The 20,341-nt window shown below is 40.0% G+C and overlaps 1 protein-coding gene across 3 annotated transcripts in view; it reads right to left on the minus strand.

The window, feature by feature from the left end:
* The window catches only part of SLC16A7 (solute carrier family 16 member 7), a 142,156-nt gene that overhangs the window by 29,410 nt on the left and 92,405 nt on the right, over positions 1–20,341 (minus strand). For all 3 annotated transcript variants that reach the window (XM_048499865.1, XM_048499867.1, XM_048499866.1), the window contains exon 2: positions 19,361–19,595. In XM_048499865.1, the coding sequence (XP_048355822.1) occupies positions 19,361–19,574 (214 nt within the window). In that variant the 5' untranslated portion in view covers positions 19,575–19,595. The remainder of the gene's footprint in view (positions 1–19,360; positions 19,596–20,341) is intronic.

Below are 20,341 nucleotides of genomic sequence, written 5' to 3' on the forward strand. Positions count from 1 at the left end.
GCCACCCTACCCTTATTCTTTCTTTCTCTTTCTGCCCCTCTTTGGCTGGCGGTTGCTCTTCAGACCTTCACCCATGATCCTCTGGGAGGTGAGGACTCTGTTGGTAAAGCAAAGGATTGTGGAAGTTGTAGTCTACTCTTTGCTTGGGACTACATCTCCCAGAATCCTTTGCTTTTTCTGGTTGATCATTGGGGAAACACTGTTCAATTATATATACAGATTTTTTTCAAGTAGTCAATTATATATACAGAATTTGTCAAATTTACCAATTACTTCTTTGGGACTACTTCAGTATGGTCATATGGATCCTAGAGAACTCATTAACTACATAGTGCAAATCACAACCTTGTCAAAATGTTTTAACCTCATTTTTTTCAACTTTTAATTCCAGGTGACAGCATTTCATCCTCAAGGCAAATATGTGACAAGACATCACATATGACAGGAAGAGGAGGAGCTAGATCCTGTGAATCTGCCTGCACAAAAAAGAATTCATTCTGCCTTACTGTCTCTCTCAGTACTCACCACCCCCACCCCCACCACCCCCTGCAAAGCAGCAAAAATACTCATAAAAAAGCAGCAGTATCAGGGCTTATGGCCCAGAAAATGGTTTTTCAGGACCTTCATTAGGGGCCTGGATTAAAATACCACTAGTTAAAGCATCTAAGTAAGGCTGCAATCCTAAAAGTGCTTTCCTGGATCTAAGCCCCACTGATCAGTAGGACTCTGAGTAGGGCTGCTTAGGATGTTTTCTCAGTTGCAGAAAGAGAAGCAAACTCTGTGACACTGCAAATGGCTCCATAGCTGATGTATCAAGGCCTATAAACTGTTTTTATTCAGGATTTATCAACTATTTTAGACTCATTTGTCAAGAAAGACATCATAAGAACAACACTGATCAAAAAAGACATTACAATCAGAACCACAAGGGAAAAATAGAGTAAACGTAGAGACAGAATGAAAATCAAATTTGAAGGGTCCATTTCACCATATAGGAGCTACGTCCTTATGACACTAGCCCATTTGAGGCTAGTGTCCATTTCACCATATAGGAGCTACGTCCTTATGACACTAGCCCATAATTCTGTTATAGTAGAAAAGAGCAAGAGTCAAGAAACACTTTAAAGACATAAAGTAACACTTTTGAGCATGGTATGAGCTTTAGTGAGTCACAGCTCACTTCTTTAAACACCTTAGATACCACTGTGATATAATGCTGTTCTTCAGATACTATCATGACCTATAATGCTATAATGCTATGGGTGTATGAGAATATTTAAAGGATATGGATTAGCTAAGAATGTAAGAGTTCCCACCCATCAACACTCCACTTGTTATACATATTGACATAATGATCTATGAGAGAGAGGTTTCCCCAAATGATATTCCATATGAATGCAATATAAGTGTGACTATTGAGGGGGTCATCCCCTACATACTACAGCAGGCATATATATATTACAGCCACATGAAGTTGCATTACAGGAAAGTGGCTATCACATTCAATGCACGTGAAATAGGACAGAAAGTATCACAGAAAATTGTGGGAAAGTTGTGTACTGAACTCTTAAATTATGTCATATTTTATTTGTCAAAATACTTATACCCAGTGGTGGGATCCAAAAATTTTAGTAACGGGTTCCCATGGTGGTGGGATTCAAACTGTGGCGTAGAGCCAAGGGGGCTGGGCTGGGCATTCCTAGGCGGGGCTGTGGCAGGGACGCAGCCGCTGCGCCGGTCCTTGCGCAGGAAACGAATGCACGCAGGCACAGGCTGCCACGCACGCCGGTTCACCTCCTGCTAGACTGTTTCAAGTTCTGCGCGCTACTGCTGAGAGGAAGGGCGTAACTAAGGCAAAAATCACGTGGCAAAATCACCAATTAGTAACCCCCTCTCGGCACACACAAATAATTAGTAACCTACTCTCGGGAACCTGTGAGAACCTGCTGGATCCCACCTCTGCTTATACCCCACCTTCCTTCTGGCTCAAAATGGCTGACAAGTAATCATTAAAACATTTCAAATTAAAACCAAATAACATTAAAAACCAAATGCCTCCTTAGCCCCCCAAAAGATACTGATAATTTTCATGATAAATTCATGTATCCCTCTACCTTGTACTGAATAAAAAGCGACATTTTCACTTTCAGTGGAACTTATTGTCACAGAATCACAATAATGACATTTGAATAGATTTCATGAATCTCCATTTTCAAAAACATGAAAACTATATACAGTCCTTTCAAACAAATGTTCTAAGGCCCAAAGCCTACATACAACTTAAGTTTTTTTTAAAAAAAATCTCTTTTTTAGTGGGGAAAATGTTAAATGTGGGAAAAAAGTTTTTTGAGATCTGCACAGTATTTATATTGATTTATTTATTTAGTATACTTCATTGCTGACTTTGCTTGAGGAAGCTCACAACAATATTAATATAAAATTTGGTCATAACATAATTAAAATATCCACTCTATCCCCCCCCCCCCCCCGGACTGGGATGTAAATCTATTTATATCCATTCAAATACACTGGGCTCATGTATCTCTCAAAAGCATTTATTCATGAAAGCAAAAAATAAAATCTCCATTTAACCTATAACATTTAGGAAAGCTCATATTTGCTATTTGAGTGTTAAAGGAGCCTAGGTGAGTGTTAAGAACCTCAGTCAGCAAATGTGAGATGCCTAGTGGCATTAATAAATGTTTTCCATTCAGGAATAGACAGACTGATTTGGTTTCTTTTGCTTAGCATTTAACAGTGATTAATTCTATTCCCTACGGGTCTGTGAGCTTCTGTGAATTCAAGTTCCATTCAGTCTTTCTGCTTTAAAAGCATTTCAGGGGTTTCATCTAAACATTATTGCAAGTGACCTGAACAGCCAAATGCTGCCACAAAAGATTACTCCTACTGCAAATGAGATGCCAAACAAGGAACAGCTTAAAATCACTACTTCTTCACTCTTCAGGTTAAACAAGAAACAATATAATTGGATATGTAATACATGTGGCTAAAATATATCTGCTTTTCAGTGCTTCATGAGAGATTGGTGGGACCCTGGCCTCTTACTATACAAATACCCCAAGTAAAATACCTTCCTGCTGAGGCTAAACTTTTGGAAATATTACCAATTAATTTTGTGGGAGGGGGGCTCCTTTTTTACTCAAAGAAGGTTGTGCTGTTATTTGGCAGTATATATCTTTGATTGGGTAATTGCCCTGAAGCAAACGATTTAGATTACCAGTTTTCTGATCTAATTGTCTGCTACGAGGGATTGATGAAAAACATACTAAGGTAATCCTCCACTATCAGCAGCAATACATGTTTTTTGTGATATACTGTACAATTTTGAGTTCCGAAGTAAATAGTTCCAAAGTAAAGGGAGTGATCCCTAATCAGTTTTAAGCAAGAAAACTGGTAAACTGTGTTTTGTTCCTGACTTCATCAACATTAGAAATATTGTTTTCAAGAAGCTTTTCTGTTAAACGAAGCAGTGGTTGCCAAGAATTCTTTATCTAATTCTATCTTAAAAGCATCAACACATGTCTTTGAAATGCATCAGCTACAACTTGAATACAAAATATTTATTGTTTATAAATACCCTAAGTCTCCTCATTCCTGTTATGATGTTGCCTGCCAATTTTATTTTCTGAAATCTCACTGAGTTCCCTAGGAGGATCTGCAGGCTCTTCCACCTGCACATCATCAGGCAGGGCAGGGCTGGGAGTTGGTTCTGCTTCCAGGTCTTCCTCAGGAGCAGAAACCTCTGGCTGCACTGTGTCCTCAGGTTTTGCCTCAGAGTCCTCTGTGTCCTGGTAAGTACCGAGGGGGTGGCGCATGACAGTAGTCTCACAGTTTGTGACATCTGTAGGCTGGGGGGTGAGGCTTTTTTGTTAGGTCTCAGACCCTTAAGCCAACAAATGAACTCTGAGGTATTGATCAGTAGCGTTTATTAAGCAGGCATCAAAGCACCATGCTAGAAAAGCCTGTTTTCCCGAAGCTGGCATTCACAGTCCCCTCTATCCCCAAAGCAAGCCCCCTTCCCATTTCCAAGCAGTTACATTGAGTTAGGAATGCATCTCAATCACAGAGATACTATCCCCCTTACACTGGTACATCTTTTGGAATGTGGGTCTGATGCGTGGCTTCACAGGATCTGGCATTCACTTGTGGAATAACTGCAGGCTTGTGAGGTTTGGTGGGGGGAGGTCCCTCTAACTCTGCGGTATATCAGGCTTGGGGATGGGAGAGGTGGTGCCTGCATGCCTGCAGGGGTCCCCATAAGAGCCTGGGATTGTGGAAGGCCACTAAGCTGCATGACCAAGTGTGGGCGAGCAGCTGGCCTACACCCTAGTGGTAAGAGGAGTGCCAAATACATGTCAGTGTCCATATGGTCTTCCAGTCATTTGCCATCCCATGGCATGCTGGAGGTAAGAATTTCTGGTTGGCAAGCTTGCCACATGGTGCAGATCCATCTCCACACTGCAAGTTCACTCCTACATTATTCTGTGATTGTGTTTCTGTTCTTTTATCATTAAACAAGCTGTTGCCAACTTATTCTACCATTAAAATTTATTTGTGTCTGATCTGACTTGCCTTCTCCTCTCCATCTCCCACCATGGGCAGCAATCACAAAGCTGAGAACATAACTCCTGAGTAAAGTTCAGAAGAACTGTACAGACCAAGCTATCTCAAATGATTCAACTAAATTAAAGCTTTGCCCGAGTCATTCCATATATTCTGTGTAAGACCTTCACCTCCTTCTATGTAGCTACAAACAGGAGAGCCAGTGAAGTGCAGTGGTTAGACATGGTAATGCTTGGATCAAGTCTCTACTTTCTCATGAAACTTGCTGGGTGATCAGCTTGCCATACTCATTCAATCTGACACCCTTCACAGACAGATGGGCAAGGCTATTAGCAGTTACAAGTAACTAAAGTTTTTCTGATTTTTTAAATTTCAGTTCAGTAAAAAAAAAACCCATTCCCTAGGTGTTAGGCGTAACTCCCACTCTGCCTGGCATCACACCAGTCAGGGCCCAAGGCCACACCTGGACCACTTTTCATACTCAACTGTCTTATGTTTATGAACCTTTTGTTTTTAATCACTGTGCTTGGAAACATAGTAAGCAAGCGACCTCACCAGAGGCCTCCAAAAGGGGGGAGTGAGGAGACTTCCGGTCGAAGACTATCTTCTGGCCTTGAGACATTCTGTACTCCATAACAAAGTTTTTCACACCTTGTTGTTCCATTTATCTGTGGGAAGAGGCAGCAGGGGGGTGGGGTGGGGTGAGTGAGCGAGCGAGCGAGCGAGCAGGAAACTGAATGGAATAAAAATGCTTGCAAGATGCCAGGACCTTAGAACTGACTTTTTGCCGTTTGAGCCTGTGCTGACATCTCAATAGAGGCTTCTGATTCATATCCAGAGTATAAGTTATTGATCAGTGTACCAATGCCTAACACTAAGATTGTCACCTAAAATCCACAGTCCACCCTGTACAGTTCTATGGAAACGTAAGAATTAGCTATTAAGGCTTCTGTGTGCTGTCTTCTAGCATCCAAATGATTTTTTTAGTTGTAGACAAAAGCTGAACATGATTTTCAACAGTAACAATAACAAAATAAACATTAACTTTAGAAAAAAGCTGTTTTACTTCAGCTGTTCTAAATTATCATGCATATTGTAATTGATAATATTTTGTGAGAAATGTGACCATTAGGTACTAATATACAAATGTTTGCCTTTTGGAAAACACTTCCAAATTACCCACACATTTAACCTGGGATGGGAAGGTGAAACACCAACAATAACATATTTGAGACCTAAATCAATGCACTTCACAAATGTTAATAGATCACAAGGAATAATTGCATTTTAGAGACTTCCCCACTGTTAGAAGGATTTAAAACTAAAACAGAAAAATACAAGCTTAAGAATTCTAACCAAAACCTTTTCTGTTCAGAAACATTGTTCAGTTTCCAGGAAGACCTAGCACCAGCGCTTGCCAACTGTTCATCTGGCACACCTCCTGCACTGTTAATAGCTATATAATGCACTTATATTTAGTAGGCAAGACTTAGCATAGAGATGAACTGGCAGTGATTTAGCATTGAAGCATTTCCTATCTATCATTCAGCATTTAAAGGTGCAGTAACCCATTCAGATCCAAGTCTACAATATCATCTTGGATACAGTGAATCATATTATACTTATTTAATAAACCCAAATATATTGGACAGATTACATCTGCTGAAATTTGTTTACATTTCTATCTTTTTGCTGACAGCTGAGTAAGATGGGGAACTTTGCTTATTTGAAAACATTTTACCCCACCTTACTGCTTATAAAAAAAACAAACCTTCAGTGAGTCTAACATTATAAGCAACACTCCCTTCCAACATTTTCCAGTACTGCTGCTGAAAAAGATAACCAAAGACAATCATCAAAGAAAGCCAGTCTCCATCCATGCAATTTCCCATTGCTGCTCCTGTCATTGGAAGACCTTCAACTGACAATAGTCAAGATAGCAAAAGAAAGGGTTTTATTGTTTAATTGATTGCTTAAGCAATATTTGGAGCATTGTCCTTTTAAGAAAACCTTAGATACAGGCTGCCCTGAGAAGCAGCTTTTCTGAAACGAAGCCTGAGGGGAAAGGAAAGAAAGGGTCAGTTAGCGAGGGGGACAAGCCACTGCATTCTCTACTTCGCTCTCTCCTGCCTTCTTCTCTGCTGCCCCCCTCTCAGTCGCTTTCTGTGCCTTGTTCTCCTCTGCCTTTTCCTCCACCACTTCCCGTCCCATTCACCCGCTACAGCCCCTAGCTTCTTCCCTCTCCCCAGACCGAGGTGTGCCAGCCTCACCACTCCTTAAAAAGCTCCCCAAAGGCTTCTGGTGCGCTCCTTTCCCCCAACTGCTGCTCCTTTGCTGGCTCAGAGCCCCACCTTCCCATGGACCTTTCCCACCCTCGACATATACTCAAGTCAATAAGGTTTCCCAGTTCTTTAAGGTAAAATTAGGTGCCTTGACTTATATGCGGGTCGACTTATATGTGAGTATATACGGTAAATATGTTTCACCTTTCCAATTCCACATAACTATGGAAAGATATGAGTCTACTTCTGATAGTACCACATTTGTAGCTGTGTATACTACCTTATGACAGCTGAAAAAAATGAGAAGAAAGCAGTCTCATGTTTCCTAGTTGTGACCAACATGCATGTTTAGATTTTAGGAAGTGTTATTTTAGGATGCCTAACTCCAAGGTTAGGAGTAAAATTAGTTCCCTGCAATGGTTAATAGAGTGGGTATTTTGTCACTTAACTATAACAGTAAGAAAAGAGCTTGCAGTACATCCTGTCAATATAAAGGAAGTCACTGTTTAATAAAAAGGTTCTTAAAAGCTGCACTCTTTTTACCAGCCATCCCAGATTTTATTAGGAAGTGATAATATTCTGTCTATTTTTCTTTCAAGGGATAATCTATAGTGCTATATAATCACACAAAGGTGAAAAGAAACACAATGTGGAGCACTTGCAGGAGATAATTTGAAGCCTTTGGTTTTCCAAAATCACATTTTACTGCAGAAGATAACTTCCAGTCCTTGCTTAAGTCCCTTATATGTTAGAATGAACTAAGAAGCAGAAATAAGTTTAGCAGCAAATAAGTTATTAAACTGAAGAGCTTAAGCAAGTGGTTATCTAAATAAAGAGTTTGACTCCCATCTTTGTTCCTTTTTTCTGCCTTCTCATCCTTTATATTTGATTTATTTATATTTTGCTGGGTAGGCAGATAAAACAATTCAATGTTGCTTGATTTAAAAACCAGGAATAAATAAAGAATGAGGAGGACAGTGTCAAAATGACTGCCAACGTGGGGAATCCCAGCAAAAACAGAAAGAGAACACCTTGGTTTGATAGAGAGTGCATGGAGCACAATAGTCAAATTCGCTCCTTTTATCAGAACTTTAGGGCTTCAAGAGACCAGGACCTCCTCACCCTTCTAATAAATTGTAGAAACAACTTTCGTCAGCTAATTAGGAAGAACCATATGGAACATGTCAACACTCAGTGGGAACATCTCCACTCTGCAGTAACTTCCAACAATTCAAAGCTACTCTGGGCTGTCCTAAATAATTTTAACCGAAGCAAGCCTCCTACCCCCCTTCTACCTGTATTAATACCTCCCTCTGATATTTGGTACACTGATTCGATATTTTAGCAAACTTTTTTAATGACCGCATTATGGTTTTAAGCAATGGATCTCTTTTTCACTCCATCCCTTTAGATTTTGCCAAGTTGGTCCTCCTATCTCATCTCAAGCAAGTAGTTGAGCTGTTAGAGGACCTCTAAAGGAAGGAAAGCCCCTGGTCCCTGATTCTATAATTCCAGAGATTCTGGAAATTTCATACTGATTGGTGTGGGGCCCCTATCCTGGGCCATACTCTTTTTACCTAAGTAAACAGTTCAGGCATCCTACCCAAGACTTAGCTGCTCATGCGACTGTGTTTCCCATCCATAAAAAAAGGAAGTCACCTCAGAGTCTCTGCCAACTTTTTTGCCCCATCAGCCTCCCTCCTCAGTGATAGGGGAAGATTTATGCTTCAAATTCGCTGCTACTGAAGAAATCCTCTCAGCTGGGGCTTTCCCCCTCTGGTGCAGTGGGGGCTGAACGAATAGGCTTCCGCAAGGGGAAATCTCCTCTCTGACCATGCCCTTGGTGCTATTTAAGCACCTATCCAGTAAATATTATTCAATCAATGCAGAGATAACAAACTCTTTACACTGCCTTTTATTGGATTTAAAGGCTGCCTTTTGACTCTCTGTGCCAAGAGAACTTCTCTGACAAAACTGGCCTGTTCTCAACATTGATGCCAGACTCTTGTCTTTCTTAATTAGGCAACTGCACAACAAATACCAGTTTCGCCAGATCAAGTGTTCCCTACTAATGGCCTTTTGACAGACAGTATTCCACTTCCAAAGGGGTCAAACAGGGCTGTGTCCTGGCCCCCACTCTCTTCAATCTTTTTTCTTAAGTGACCTCCCTCTGCCCCTCTCGGGCAGTGGTGAACAGCCATGCCCCAAAACTGGGTACACATCCCATGTATCAATATCCTGCTGTATGCAGATGACGCTGTCCTTCTCTCTCTGCATCCAGAGTTGGCCCCTCAGATGCTTAACATGAAGCTGCTGTGTAGATTAATACTGTGAATCCAACAGACTGACAATTAATTATAAAACCAAGGTATTGGTCTTCTTCTAGGCGCTTTAAGAAGCTCACATTATTGGCAATGAAAAGCACCCAAACTGAAATTGCAGGTTAAGTGCTATAAAATACCTTTGGCCTCTTTCATTCCTCCTTTTAACCTTTTCATGGGTAACCCCTAGAGTGAAGTCCACTAATTTAGCTCTAGCTACATCTAATAGTATCGCCAGCACTCTACTACATTTCTTTTACAGCAGTGGCTCAATTCCTTTATCCCTCCTGCCCTCAAATTTTTCTCAATGCCAAAGTCACTGTCGAGATTGCTTTTCACGGAGTCCCAATTTGGTTTCAAGCTATTAACCAATTCTTTGAATTCAATACTTCTCAATACAAATTTTTTCTACAAGATAACTGATTCCCAAATTGTGTGCCCTATGCAGCCCTTTGTCTGGAGTTAGGTTTCAAAATCTCCTTGGAATCAGCCGGCCTTGGCTGAGGACTTTTAGATCTCTGGCTGCTAATTCATTTTCTCTCAGACTGTAATTCCCTGGTCCAATCAGCCTGCGTCTCTTCTGACACCCATCTCCAACCCCTGGTTTTCCATAATTCCTTGAAGAAAAAATTGCCTCCTTATCGGATCGTTGTCAGTGGGATTCCCTTTGCCCTTTGTCCTATTCAGAAGCTTATAGGAAATTAAAAGGTCAACTATTGAATAGAGAGTTCTCTACCCCTCAATCTCCACCGCAGAGCCAAGAAAACGTGGTCCCCCCTGTATTTTCCCTCGCATTTGAACGGGCCACTTGGCACACTACCTGCATTGCTTACTAAACCCTGTTCAAAGGAGAACCATAATGCTCGGCAGGTTTAATGTTATGCCTTCTGCCTTGTTACATGGCAGATTTAATAAGCAAGAAAAGGCTAAAAGATTGTGCCCATGTAACGATGGCTCAATTGAATCTGTGGCCCACCAATTACTTCACTGTCTCAGATTCAAGGAAATCAGATCCAAGTATGTGAATCTCACTCCTTTACATTTACCCGATCTCCCTGATTTATTTAGATTATGCTACTTGTTGGACAACCCTGATCCTTCTCTCTGTATGATAGTGGCAGACTTTCTCCTGGAAATTACTAAATGCCATTAGATTTCCATCGTCCTAACATGTATGTCCTGTATTGTATATGCTTTTTAATCTGTTTTTATTATTGTTGTACTGCTGTCTATGCCAATAAAGGCTTGCTTCCAAAATGACTGCCAAATCATTAGGTCAGATGATTTTTGTTTTTAATTATTTGATTTATTTGTTTTATTATGTTGTGAACCATTCTGCCATGAATGCAGAGGTGTGGCACAGAAATATTTAAGCAAACCATCTGCCTGCACTGGTCAATTATTTCTTTTTCTCTAACCAGTTTCTTCTTTTCAGAATTGCCAGAACCCAATCCAAGATTCCTTCTGGTCATCACTCACATCACTAAGACCAATTTCAACCATCATGCAGCAAGTCATCTTATGACTTGTCCAACTTCGAAGACATCCAAGCCCACCAGGGGCCTTGCAATATTCTCTGTAGTCCTAGCTTAGATCAGTTGATGACACAAACATGCCAGATGGCAGATTAAATAGTAATAATTGTAGCAGTGGTGTGTAATGGTTAAAGTCAGACAAGGATCAGGAAGAGCCAGAGATGAATTCTAGCTCTAACATGGAAGCTTGCTGGAAGAACCTGGACCTTGCACACAATCTCAGCCTGACCTACGTTGACAGGGTTGTTGTGTGAATAAAATGGAGGCAAGAATGTTGTAATTAGCTTTGGATCTCACTGGGGAGAAATGCGGGGTATAAGAAAGTAAATAAATTGGTGCTCCATGCAAGTAATATAAAAAATGGGGTGGGGGGAATCTTTTGTTCTATAAGGTTTTTCCAAAATGGCAACTTTGCTACTAATTTGGAAATCCAGTTCCACAATCAATTTTGCTAAATGTTAGGATACTATGGAGTGCTCTAAGAATTGCTTTTGGTTGCTAATTATGGCATTTTACAAATGTTGCCTGTCCTGTCACTTTATTAGAGCTTCTTGGCAGAGATGCAACAACCTAATTCCTATTCCTTCTCCAGACTGAAAACTCCACCCAGATTGCAGAGTAAACATTTTTTAACTACTTTCATGGCAGGAAGCAGTTTTGTTTGCATTGGGAACAAATGGACATGTTCCTGAAATTGATCTGAATGAGGAAGTCAGGCAAATATAGAAGGTGTGGGAATCAGAGGCATATCTAGGGGAAATGGAGCCCAGGGCAAAATCTGAGTTTTCCACCCCCACCCCACCCTGGTATAGGTGGCCGCCCTCCCCCCTCACACACAACAAAATAATGATTTTTTTGCACCAGGTCATCTCAAAGTCACCATCACATTATAGAACATGCCCCAACTCACACATCTGAACACATGCAGGGCTCCCTTGTTTAAACAACATTGAAACTGATGCTATTTGGGGGGGAATCCACCCTGAAACAGCAGCAATTTCAATGTTGTTTAGACTAGCGAGCCCAGATTTTCCTAGAGAATCCAAATTCTGCTTTTAAATTCACCTTAAAGGAAGAATCTGAGCTCTCTAGTTTAAACAACATTGAAAGTGATGCTGTTTCAGGGTATATTCCCCTATCCCACCCCCCAAAACAGCATCACTTACAATATTGTTTAGACAAGGGAGCCCAGATTCCCCTTTTAAATCCACCTTAGAGGGAGAATCTGGGCTCCCTAGTTTAAACAACATTGAAAATGATACTGTTTCAGGGTAGATTTCCCACCCACCCACCCCCCAAACAGCCTCACTTTCAATGTTGGTTGTTGTGGGTTTTCCAGGCCGCGTGGCCATGGTCTGGTAGATCTGGTATCATCAGTAGTGTCACCTGAAAATAGCCTGAAATTTTGGTGCCACTAGCCTAAAAACTGCACCCCCTGCTGGCCGACAATATAAAAACACTAAAATATTTTTAAAATTATAAACGAACCCAAATTTTTCTACGCCTCCCCCATGTGATCAAACGGTGGGCACTAGGAACATTTGTCCCCACATGTCCCTGTGGTATCTACACCCCTGATGGGAATGCTTCAGAATCCCAAATGCAAAGGAAGCCTGAAAATCATGGTTACAATTTGTGTTATATAGAAAAATGCGATCAGAGTTATTACTGCTTTTTAATGTTTAAAGTTAATAGTGGCAAGAGCTGCTTAAATTAGCTGAAGAAAAGGTGCTTTTTCACCATTAAAAATTTCCAAACTAATTACATCTTATAAATGCAAGCTCTAGTTGTCAAAGGTAGCTGTTATCTGAATTAGCAATGCAAACATTAGCAATGCTTCATGAATTTGGACCTATGCACAAAATAAACAAAATAAGAGGAAAATATACTGACAACAAATAATAGACGGCCATCTTGTGTTAAAAGTATTGACACAAAAAACAGGTGTGGATTTTCTGCTAAATTTTTATTTGAAAATGAACTTTTGGCCAAATAACTTCTGATTTAGAAAATACTGAAAATTCTGTTTCTTGGTTGAATTATCTTATGCCTCCAGGTGGCAAGGGGAACACATAGAGGCTGGTGCCCACTTGACTCCCAGTGACTCCCAGTGACTCCCATGGTTTCCCAAGAAAACAGGTTGGGGAATGGTGTTCATCAGATAGCAGACATGTGGCCTGATACCATGCTGCACCTCTGCTCCTTTGCTTGTATATAATAAACAAGTTGTGGTCAATTTTTTACCAAAATAAGAATGGTATGCATGCCGTTTTCTTCCTCTATGCCTTGCCATGTTCCCCCCTCGTCTGCAATGAACATGGATGCTTTTCAAATTTATGATTAGGCTCTGATGTATCATTCTGGCAAGGACAAACCTGTCAATTATTTTTCAAGACATCCTTACACTAAGAGTTCAACCATTCACACTGCCACAGAACTGGCTGAAGCTCATATGCATTTATTCTTATGTCTCATGACATTCACAAAGTCATGCTACTACAGATAATGCAAAAAAACACAGATGCAGATTTTTGTCTGCCACCTGCAATCACAATGGTCCAGAATGGATAATAGAATGCTCTTCTTCAAATGCCTGGCAATCTCACACCTGATACTCAAGCTATCTTAAAATATTTTTTAGATATCTGACAGGGACTGACAGTCACTAACATAAACCTGCTACAACAAGGAACCATGATTGTTATGTCCCGTATTCTATGGACTCAGATCATGTCTTTAGCTCATGAAGGACACTAACAGGTGATTCTTTAAAAATTCTTTAAAAATTACAGAGTAACTCAACATTGCCCAAGGACCTTCCTCCTACAACTGTACTATTTGGATGTCCAATGCAAACCAAATTACCAGAACTACTCACAGTTACATATCACATTGATTAATTTGAGTGAAGAACAAAGTGGCAAAATAATGAACAAAAGTGAAGGCAAAAAGGAACAGAACCATAAAACAGGCAGTCATAAAAACCAAAAAAAAAACCCTGTCTCTGGCGGATTCCGCATGGGCCCGGGGAGCGGTGGGACACCAGTTTACATGACACCAGTGTACCCCCAGGGATTCATTTGCACATTTTCCCTACTTACTTCATTTTCCCTGCATAGCTCTGCAGAGATGAGGGGACACCACCACCACCATCCCATGGCCATGGCAATACCTCGGGAGTTGGGGTCCAGGAGGCGTGTCCCCTCACCCCCATGGAGCTACACAGGGAAGAGGAGGTAAGAAAAAAATGGCAGCTTCCACCTGGTGCCATTCACTCAGCACCGGGTTGACATCGCTGTTTTTGAAAAGACTCACTCGTTTAGCAAGTCACAAAAATATTTATTTATTCTCTGTTGTACATCACCCTGAGCCCTTTGGGGGAGGGCAACTAATAAATCGAATAAAAAAATAAACACCATTGTGGGGGAAATAGGCCATTGTCGCTTCACTCCAGTAGCAGCTGTGTGAAGTCCTCCTTCACAATGCCGTATTTACCATCCACACACCACTGTTTATGGCCTGTGCAGAATTTACCTTAGTGAGGAATTTATGGCCAAGTGGAAAACTTTCTTTGCTATGTATGTCTCCCCCCTATACAGTTCCAGGAATACAAGGCCATAATTGCAGCCCAACAAGAATAGCATTAAGTCACGCAAAATGATTTTCCCAAGGTTTCTCCAGGTGGCCTTAAAATACTCACTGCAGAAAATTGAAAATGCCCAGAATCCTTTTAAGATTACTTTATGACTTAGCATTCCAGCAAGTATTCTGGAAGGGCAATAGTTTGGTTACTAGAACAGCAAAACAGATGATGACAGTTTGGTATATTTCTTAGTTACAGTAAGGCAGTTAAAGTATGGTTTTGTTCTTGGGAGAAAAGGACAGGTGTAATGTTCAGTAATCCATTTCATGTTTTTTGTATTAGTTCCAGGATACTAGAATTTGGAGTAGTTCCAGTTCAGGTTTTACTCACACCTCTAGAAAAGCTGTTTGGCAGAACTGCTATGAAGGATCCAGGTAGACTTTGTGTTCATTCATGTCTCCTAAATAAAGTTACTTATGGTTATTTGTTTGCTTGCTTGTTTACCTATACCCTGCCCTTTCCAAATAAGTCAGTCTCAGGACATCTGAGTGAATGAAAAAATTGCAACAGCCGACTACTAGAATTTTTTTTAATTCCATATTTACTTGAAAGGAAGGTAACCCTGAATGTAGGACGACGTCTACCTGAAAATATTATACACCCAAAAATATTTCTACTGGATGTAAATATAACTTGTATGCAAAAATAGGACAAGGCCCTCTTTTTTATTACATGCCTGGGGGAAAAAACTAGGCTTGCACTGGAGTAAATACTACACCTATAGTAAATGCTCTCCTCCATACATTTTTACAGTTAGCAGGAAAACTTTTATTATAAGTATTATCTGAATAGTGATTCAGCATTTGTCTTACTAACTCTGTTTCTTTTGGGGAGAGTGAAGTCTGTGATCATTTTACTAACGGGACTGAATTTCAAAGTTTTTATTCTTTCTAGTGCTTTTCAGTGGTAATTCTGAGGATTTTTTGTTCGAAATCATTTTTTAATCCCTGAAATGCTTTTAAACTACTTGTGTTGTTTCTGTCAGTACTTATTAGCAAAAGTTACAATTTTTGTTCTTGCTATCTCATTTTGTCCCCCTTTACCCACCTGCAATTCTTAAATTAGCTCAACACAATTTAAAATATACGCATGTAAAAAAATCTGAATGTTATTCCCTCATGCGCATGAGTTATTTGGAAATTGGGAAGTTGTGTTTTCAAGGACACATTAAATGAGGTTGTTGAAATTCAGTGCTCTGCATATTCTGTAAGGGAACAAAGGGTTTTGTCCCTCACAGCAAAGACAGAAAGGTCAGTGCTGAGTAATTTTCTAGATATAGTCCATTTTATTTTCTCAGAACCAATATCTGAAAAATAGGAGTGACTACTGATGTCTGAGAAAAATCATTGCTAGAGACTATTTAAACTTGCACAAAAGTTAAAAACTCTGCCATCTGTTGTTTGTGTTATATGAATTTTGCAACTGTCATTTATTTTTGCTGTTATGTCATTTTCACAGTAATATCACTAAGACAGTCATCTTATGACAGTTTCTTGGGAGTAAGCCCTATTGAGGAATGCAGGACTTGCATCAGAATATAATATGCAAAGTGCTTGAGAAGATCATTGATACTTTGTGCTTTGAGCCGGCAGCCAGCAGTCTCTTTTGCCCTCCCCTCTGGGGAGGCAGAAAAGACTACCATCTATTAGCCTCCAGCACTTGCTTTTATAGCACTGAGGCTGGGGGTGGGGCTTGGGAAGAGCGTGTCCACACCCCCATGTCACCCTGGGAGCCAGGAGAAAGGGGAGGAACAGGTGGTGCACTTGACCCTGCCCATGTCAATGATGACATGGGCGGGGTCAAGGGCACCAGAAGATGAGTTGCCATCTTCTTCCTGGTCACATGGGGGACCCTCGTCCCCAGGTAAATACACCTCTGCTAAGAAGTGTTAAACTATTCTAAATTCATTTTAATTGAAGGGCTTAGAAGGGTGAAACTCTTAAGATTGCAGTGTAAAGTAAGTCAGTCATGTTGGAAGCTGATGCCATGGAATTGCCATGGAATTTTTAAAGCAAGATAAGGAAATAGAGGGGCAATAATAATGTGATAAATATCCAAATATCCAAGTATTGTATTGTATTGTGTATTGTATATCTAAGTTCCTCAATTTCTAGAACAGCTACAGGTAAAATATTTTAGTGGTATCTATATCCTCAGTAAAAAGAAGCCCATTCACAAAGTCACTGCCCTTAATTTAACATAGTTGGCAGCCTCTGCTCAGGGAGGTTTCTAATGAATTGCCATGGAGACTTAACAGGGATCACTAGCTAGAGTGGAGTGTTCTTCAAGCCCATACAATATGGTGAATGCTCAGCCACAATTAATCTGAATCTGTTAGCCTTGACTCAATTGTGATTCTAGTTTAACAAATTTAAAAACAAAGATAGGTGAATTGCTTAAACTCTGAATTGCCTAACATTTACAAAATTTGCAGCCAACATCTGTCAGAATGCTCCACTAGCTACAAGGAAGAAAAGTTTTATTCTGAGTTTGATTTATGTAATTTAGAGTGCTGTGTCTATGCTTTCTTGAACAGGTAAACACTGTTCTTGACCTATTTGCTGAATTAACCACAAATGCAGGAGAGTGTATGGATGGCCAGATGGCCTGCTATAATTTAATGGCATTTATTCTAAGTATGAAGTAAGCGATAAACATAATTAACATTCCTTTTAGCTTCTTACTGGATTTCTTTTATTAGTTTAATTTTTTTCCAAGATACTGAAAGGTAAGTTAATACCTTGTTACTGAAACACAGATGCCTGCTAATTACCACAGGAGGCTGAAAGCCTACTTGCAGAAGGCCTTGCCTTGACTTTCACTTACCCAATGACCTGCTGTGAAGATTAATAGGCAGAGCGCTAAATCATAATGAGTGTGTCAGATCTCAAATGTTTTTCAGATCACCTAATTAGCATTAAGAGATGCGGAGTGCGCCTGCAACATTTTCAATATATTATGCGTTTGCTGTAAACAAAGCTCTTTGCACACAACGTTCTTACTATAGTATTTCAAAGTACAGTACGTCAAAAGCTAAAAATCAAACAATTACTCTTAGATCGAAAAAGAAAACATTACAAAGAAATAACTTCTTCCCACATATTATTTTAATTTTTTTGCCTATTTCATCCTCTGCCAGTGATTGTTTCACTATTGTATATTATGGGAAACAATTTTGTAGTAATTGTTCTTCAAAGAATATTTACTTTGGGCAAAGCTACCCACTGTTATGTTAAAGCTGTGTGAATACAGTAAGGCATCAAATAACTCTGCACAGTTGAACTGTGCTGCAACTGTTTCTTTGACAATAGCACATAAAGATAATATGAAATCCCTTTGTGGTACCTCGTACTATTTTAGGCAGAAAAAATTCATAGTTGCAATGAAGGGCTATAAATGAAGAATTATCGGAATAATTTGATATTTACATATCATAAGAGAAGTGAAGATGCTAATTGTCAGTGATAGGGGCACTTAACTTTCCCAAGCAAGCCCCAGCACCAGTATATGGCATGGGAAAAGATGGAATGGAAATCAACAAGGTGACTCATTGGAATTCTGATATCTTAAACTAACCAGAATTGGCTGGCTGGTGGGGGCAGGGCAATGTTTGAAAAATTCCATAGAGGTAGCCATATTGATCTACTGCAGTCAAACCAACAAAGAGTCTTATGATATTGCAAAGAGTAACATATCCATTGCTGTCATAAGCTTTCATGACCTGGAGCTCTTACTGACAACTAACCAGGGAAAAAAACGTCCTACTACTTTAACAATGTACAGAAGCAGCCATTGATACTCTTCATGACATGGCCCTAGGTAAAACATCACCTGACAGTTAACTGCAGATCAAACTGGTGTTAAAAAGACAGCTAGAAGGACCCATTTAAAATATGGCAATCCTAGGAGGATTCCGCACAGCCCATAAAGAGCAGTGTATGGCTGCTAAAAATGCCATTGTGTGGGAGGACTTCGCATGGCTGCCACTGCTGGAGCGGAGCTGCAATGGTGTTCCCCCCCAGAACTGCATTGGAAAGTGGCGGCAGCTACTCAGTGCTGAACGAATGGCACTGGGTGGAAGGCACCATTTTCCAGCTCACTGCTTTTTATAAACTTACCTCCTCCTTCCTACGTAGCTCCATCGGGAAAAGGGGACATGTCCAGTATCCCCAATCCCCAGGCCGTTGCCAGGGCCATAGGGGTGAGTCCCCTCATCCTGACGGCGCTAAGCAGGGAGGAAAAGGTAAGTGGCACGCCTCCATGTGGAGGCACTGGTGCAGGCCACAGCAGTGTTGACACCACCAGCACACAAGTGTGCAAACAACCCCAGGCCAGCACTGGTGTCATGTACACCAGTGCCCCGCTGCTCCCGGGGTCTGTGAAGAATGCGCCCTAGTTGGAGCCAGCTTTAACAAATACATATTCTACTACTAAAGTGGTTTAATAAGCTAAATTATAGTACTTCTTTCATTTTATTAAGAGATCCTCCTCTATAGGATTAATTGTTAAATAAACTTGTATATTATGTATATGTACACTCTGAACAATTTTACAGTAAAATAAGTAGAATTTCATAATTTTCTTTACTAGACCAATGTTACTTTTGCTGAAAGTTAAGGTCAATTAAAGCACCATTTACCCTTCAGTTCTGTCTGAAGTGAGTGGTACCCAACAGAATCAATATACCTTTCAATAGCACTGCTTTACCATGTTAATTAATCCAGAAGACTTGATATCTTGTAACATTTTCATTTGTTTTCTATTGGGCTTGACTATATTATTTTGCCTCTACATGATTGTAGACTCTTACTTAACCCAGTAATGTTTTAGAATCCATAAATTGTTCATCTAATATGCTATGTGAAGAAACACATTTTACTACAATTGTTCTAAAACCAGAAGTAGGATATTGAGGATGGGACAGGATTCAGAAGGAGAGGGAGAAGAGAGGGAACAATATGGCCTTTGCAAGAGAAGGAATAGTTCCTCATGTACCTCCTGCATACATCACAGCCAACATGATTGATGAAATCCAAGCTATCTGGCTATATGTTGTATGGAAGATATCCTGTATTTCCTTGAAGAACACTGTGATAGCTTTAGGGAATGCATAGGAAAATCCAATGGAGATGAATGCCCCGAAGACCACGACCCAGCCCCATCCGCCATCAGGGGGAGCATATTGCGGTGCAGTTGTTGAAGGGGGCATTTTTTCCTCTTTGTAATTAAGCTGCAGGAGAAAATAAAAAAAGTTGAAATGATGCTTTTCATATTGCCCATATATTAGTCAATTCAATATAAAATCTAAAAAGCTATTATAAAACAAATATTTTGGTAGAGAGCAGAATTTTCACAATATGAAGTTGCACTGAGGATGATGTAGTGCAATTACTCATCAATAAAAGCCATGGTAGCACTGAGCAGACAGGAAAGTCTTGGCAATCGTTACTAAAAGAACATCATAAGTTATACATCAGCTTTTGCAGGTCACTGATCTGAGTCACTGAAGTTATATTTAGCAATTAATCACAGATGGTAAAGTGACATTTGGGGGTCTGCTGGTATCAATCTACCCAGCTCCACCATCTCTAGTGATATGTTTGAAATGCACCATATGAAGTTCTTGCTTCTATCAAGCATGTCTGCTAAATTTTGGGAGGCTTGACACATTTTTTTACTTGGGACATGAAAGGTATTTTTAACGGAAAAAATAATCCTCTTAAAAATCAAGATGTCCAATGAATAGAAATATTTAAACCATACATGCATTTAATATTTAAATATTTAAACCATACATGCAATTAATCAATGAACCATACATGCAATTAACACATATATTAATGAAGAGAAAACAAAGCCAAAACTATAGTACCAGTAAACTCAAAGTCCAAAAGCTTAGTAATCTATGGCCAAGTAAAGGTATTGATATAAAGGTGTTTTCGTCTGCCAGTAGAAGCATTGTGTACTAATGACACA

Source organism: Sphaerodactylus townsendi, linkage group LG06 (assembly GCF_021028975.2).
Source record: "Sphaerodactylus townsendi isolate TG3544 linkage group LG06, MPM_Stown_v2.3, whole genome shotgun sequence".
NCBI classification, from domain to species: domain Eukaryota; kingdom Metazoa; phylum Chordata; class Lepidosauria; order Squamata; family Sphaerodactylidae; genus Sphaerodactylus; species Sphaerodactylus townsendi.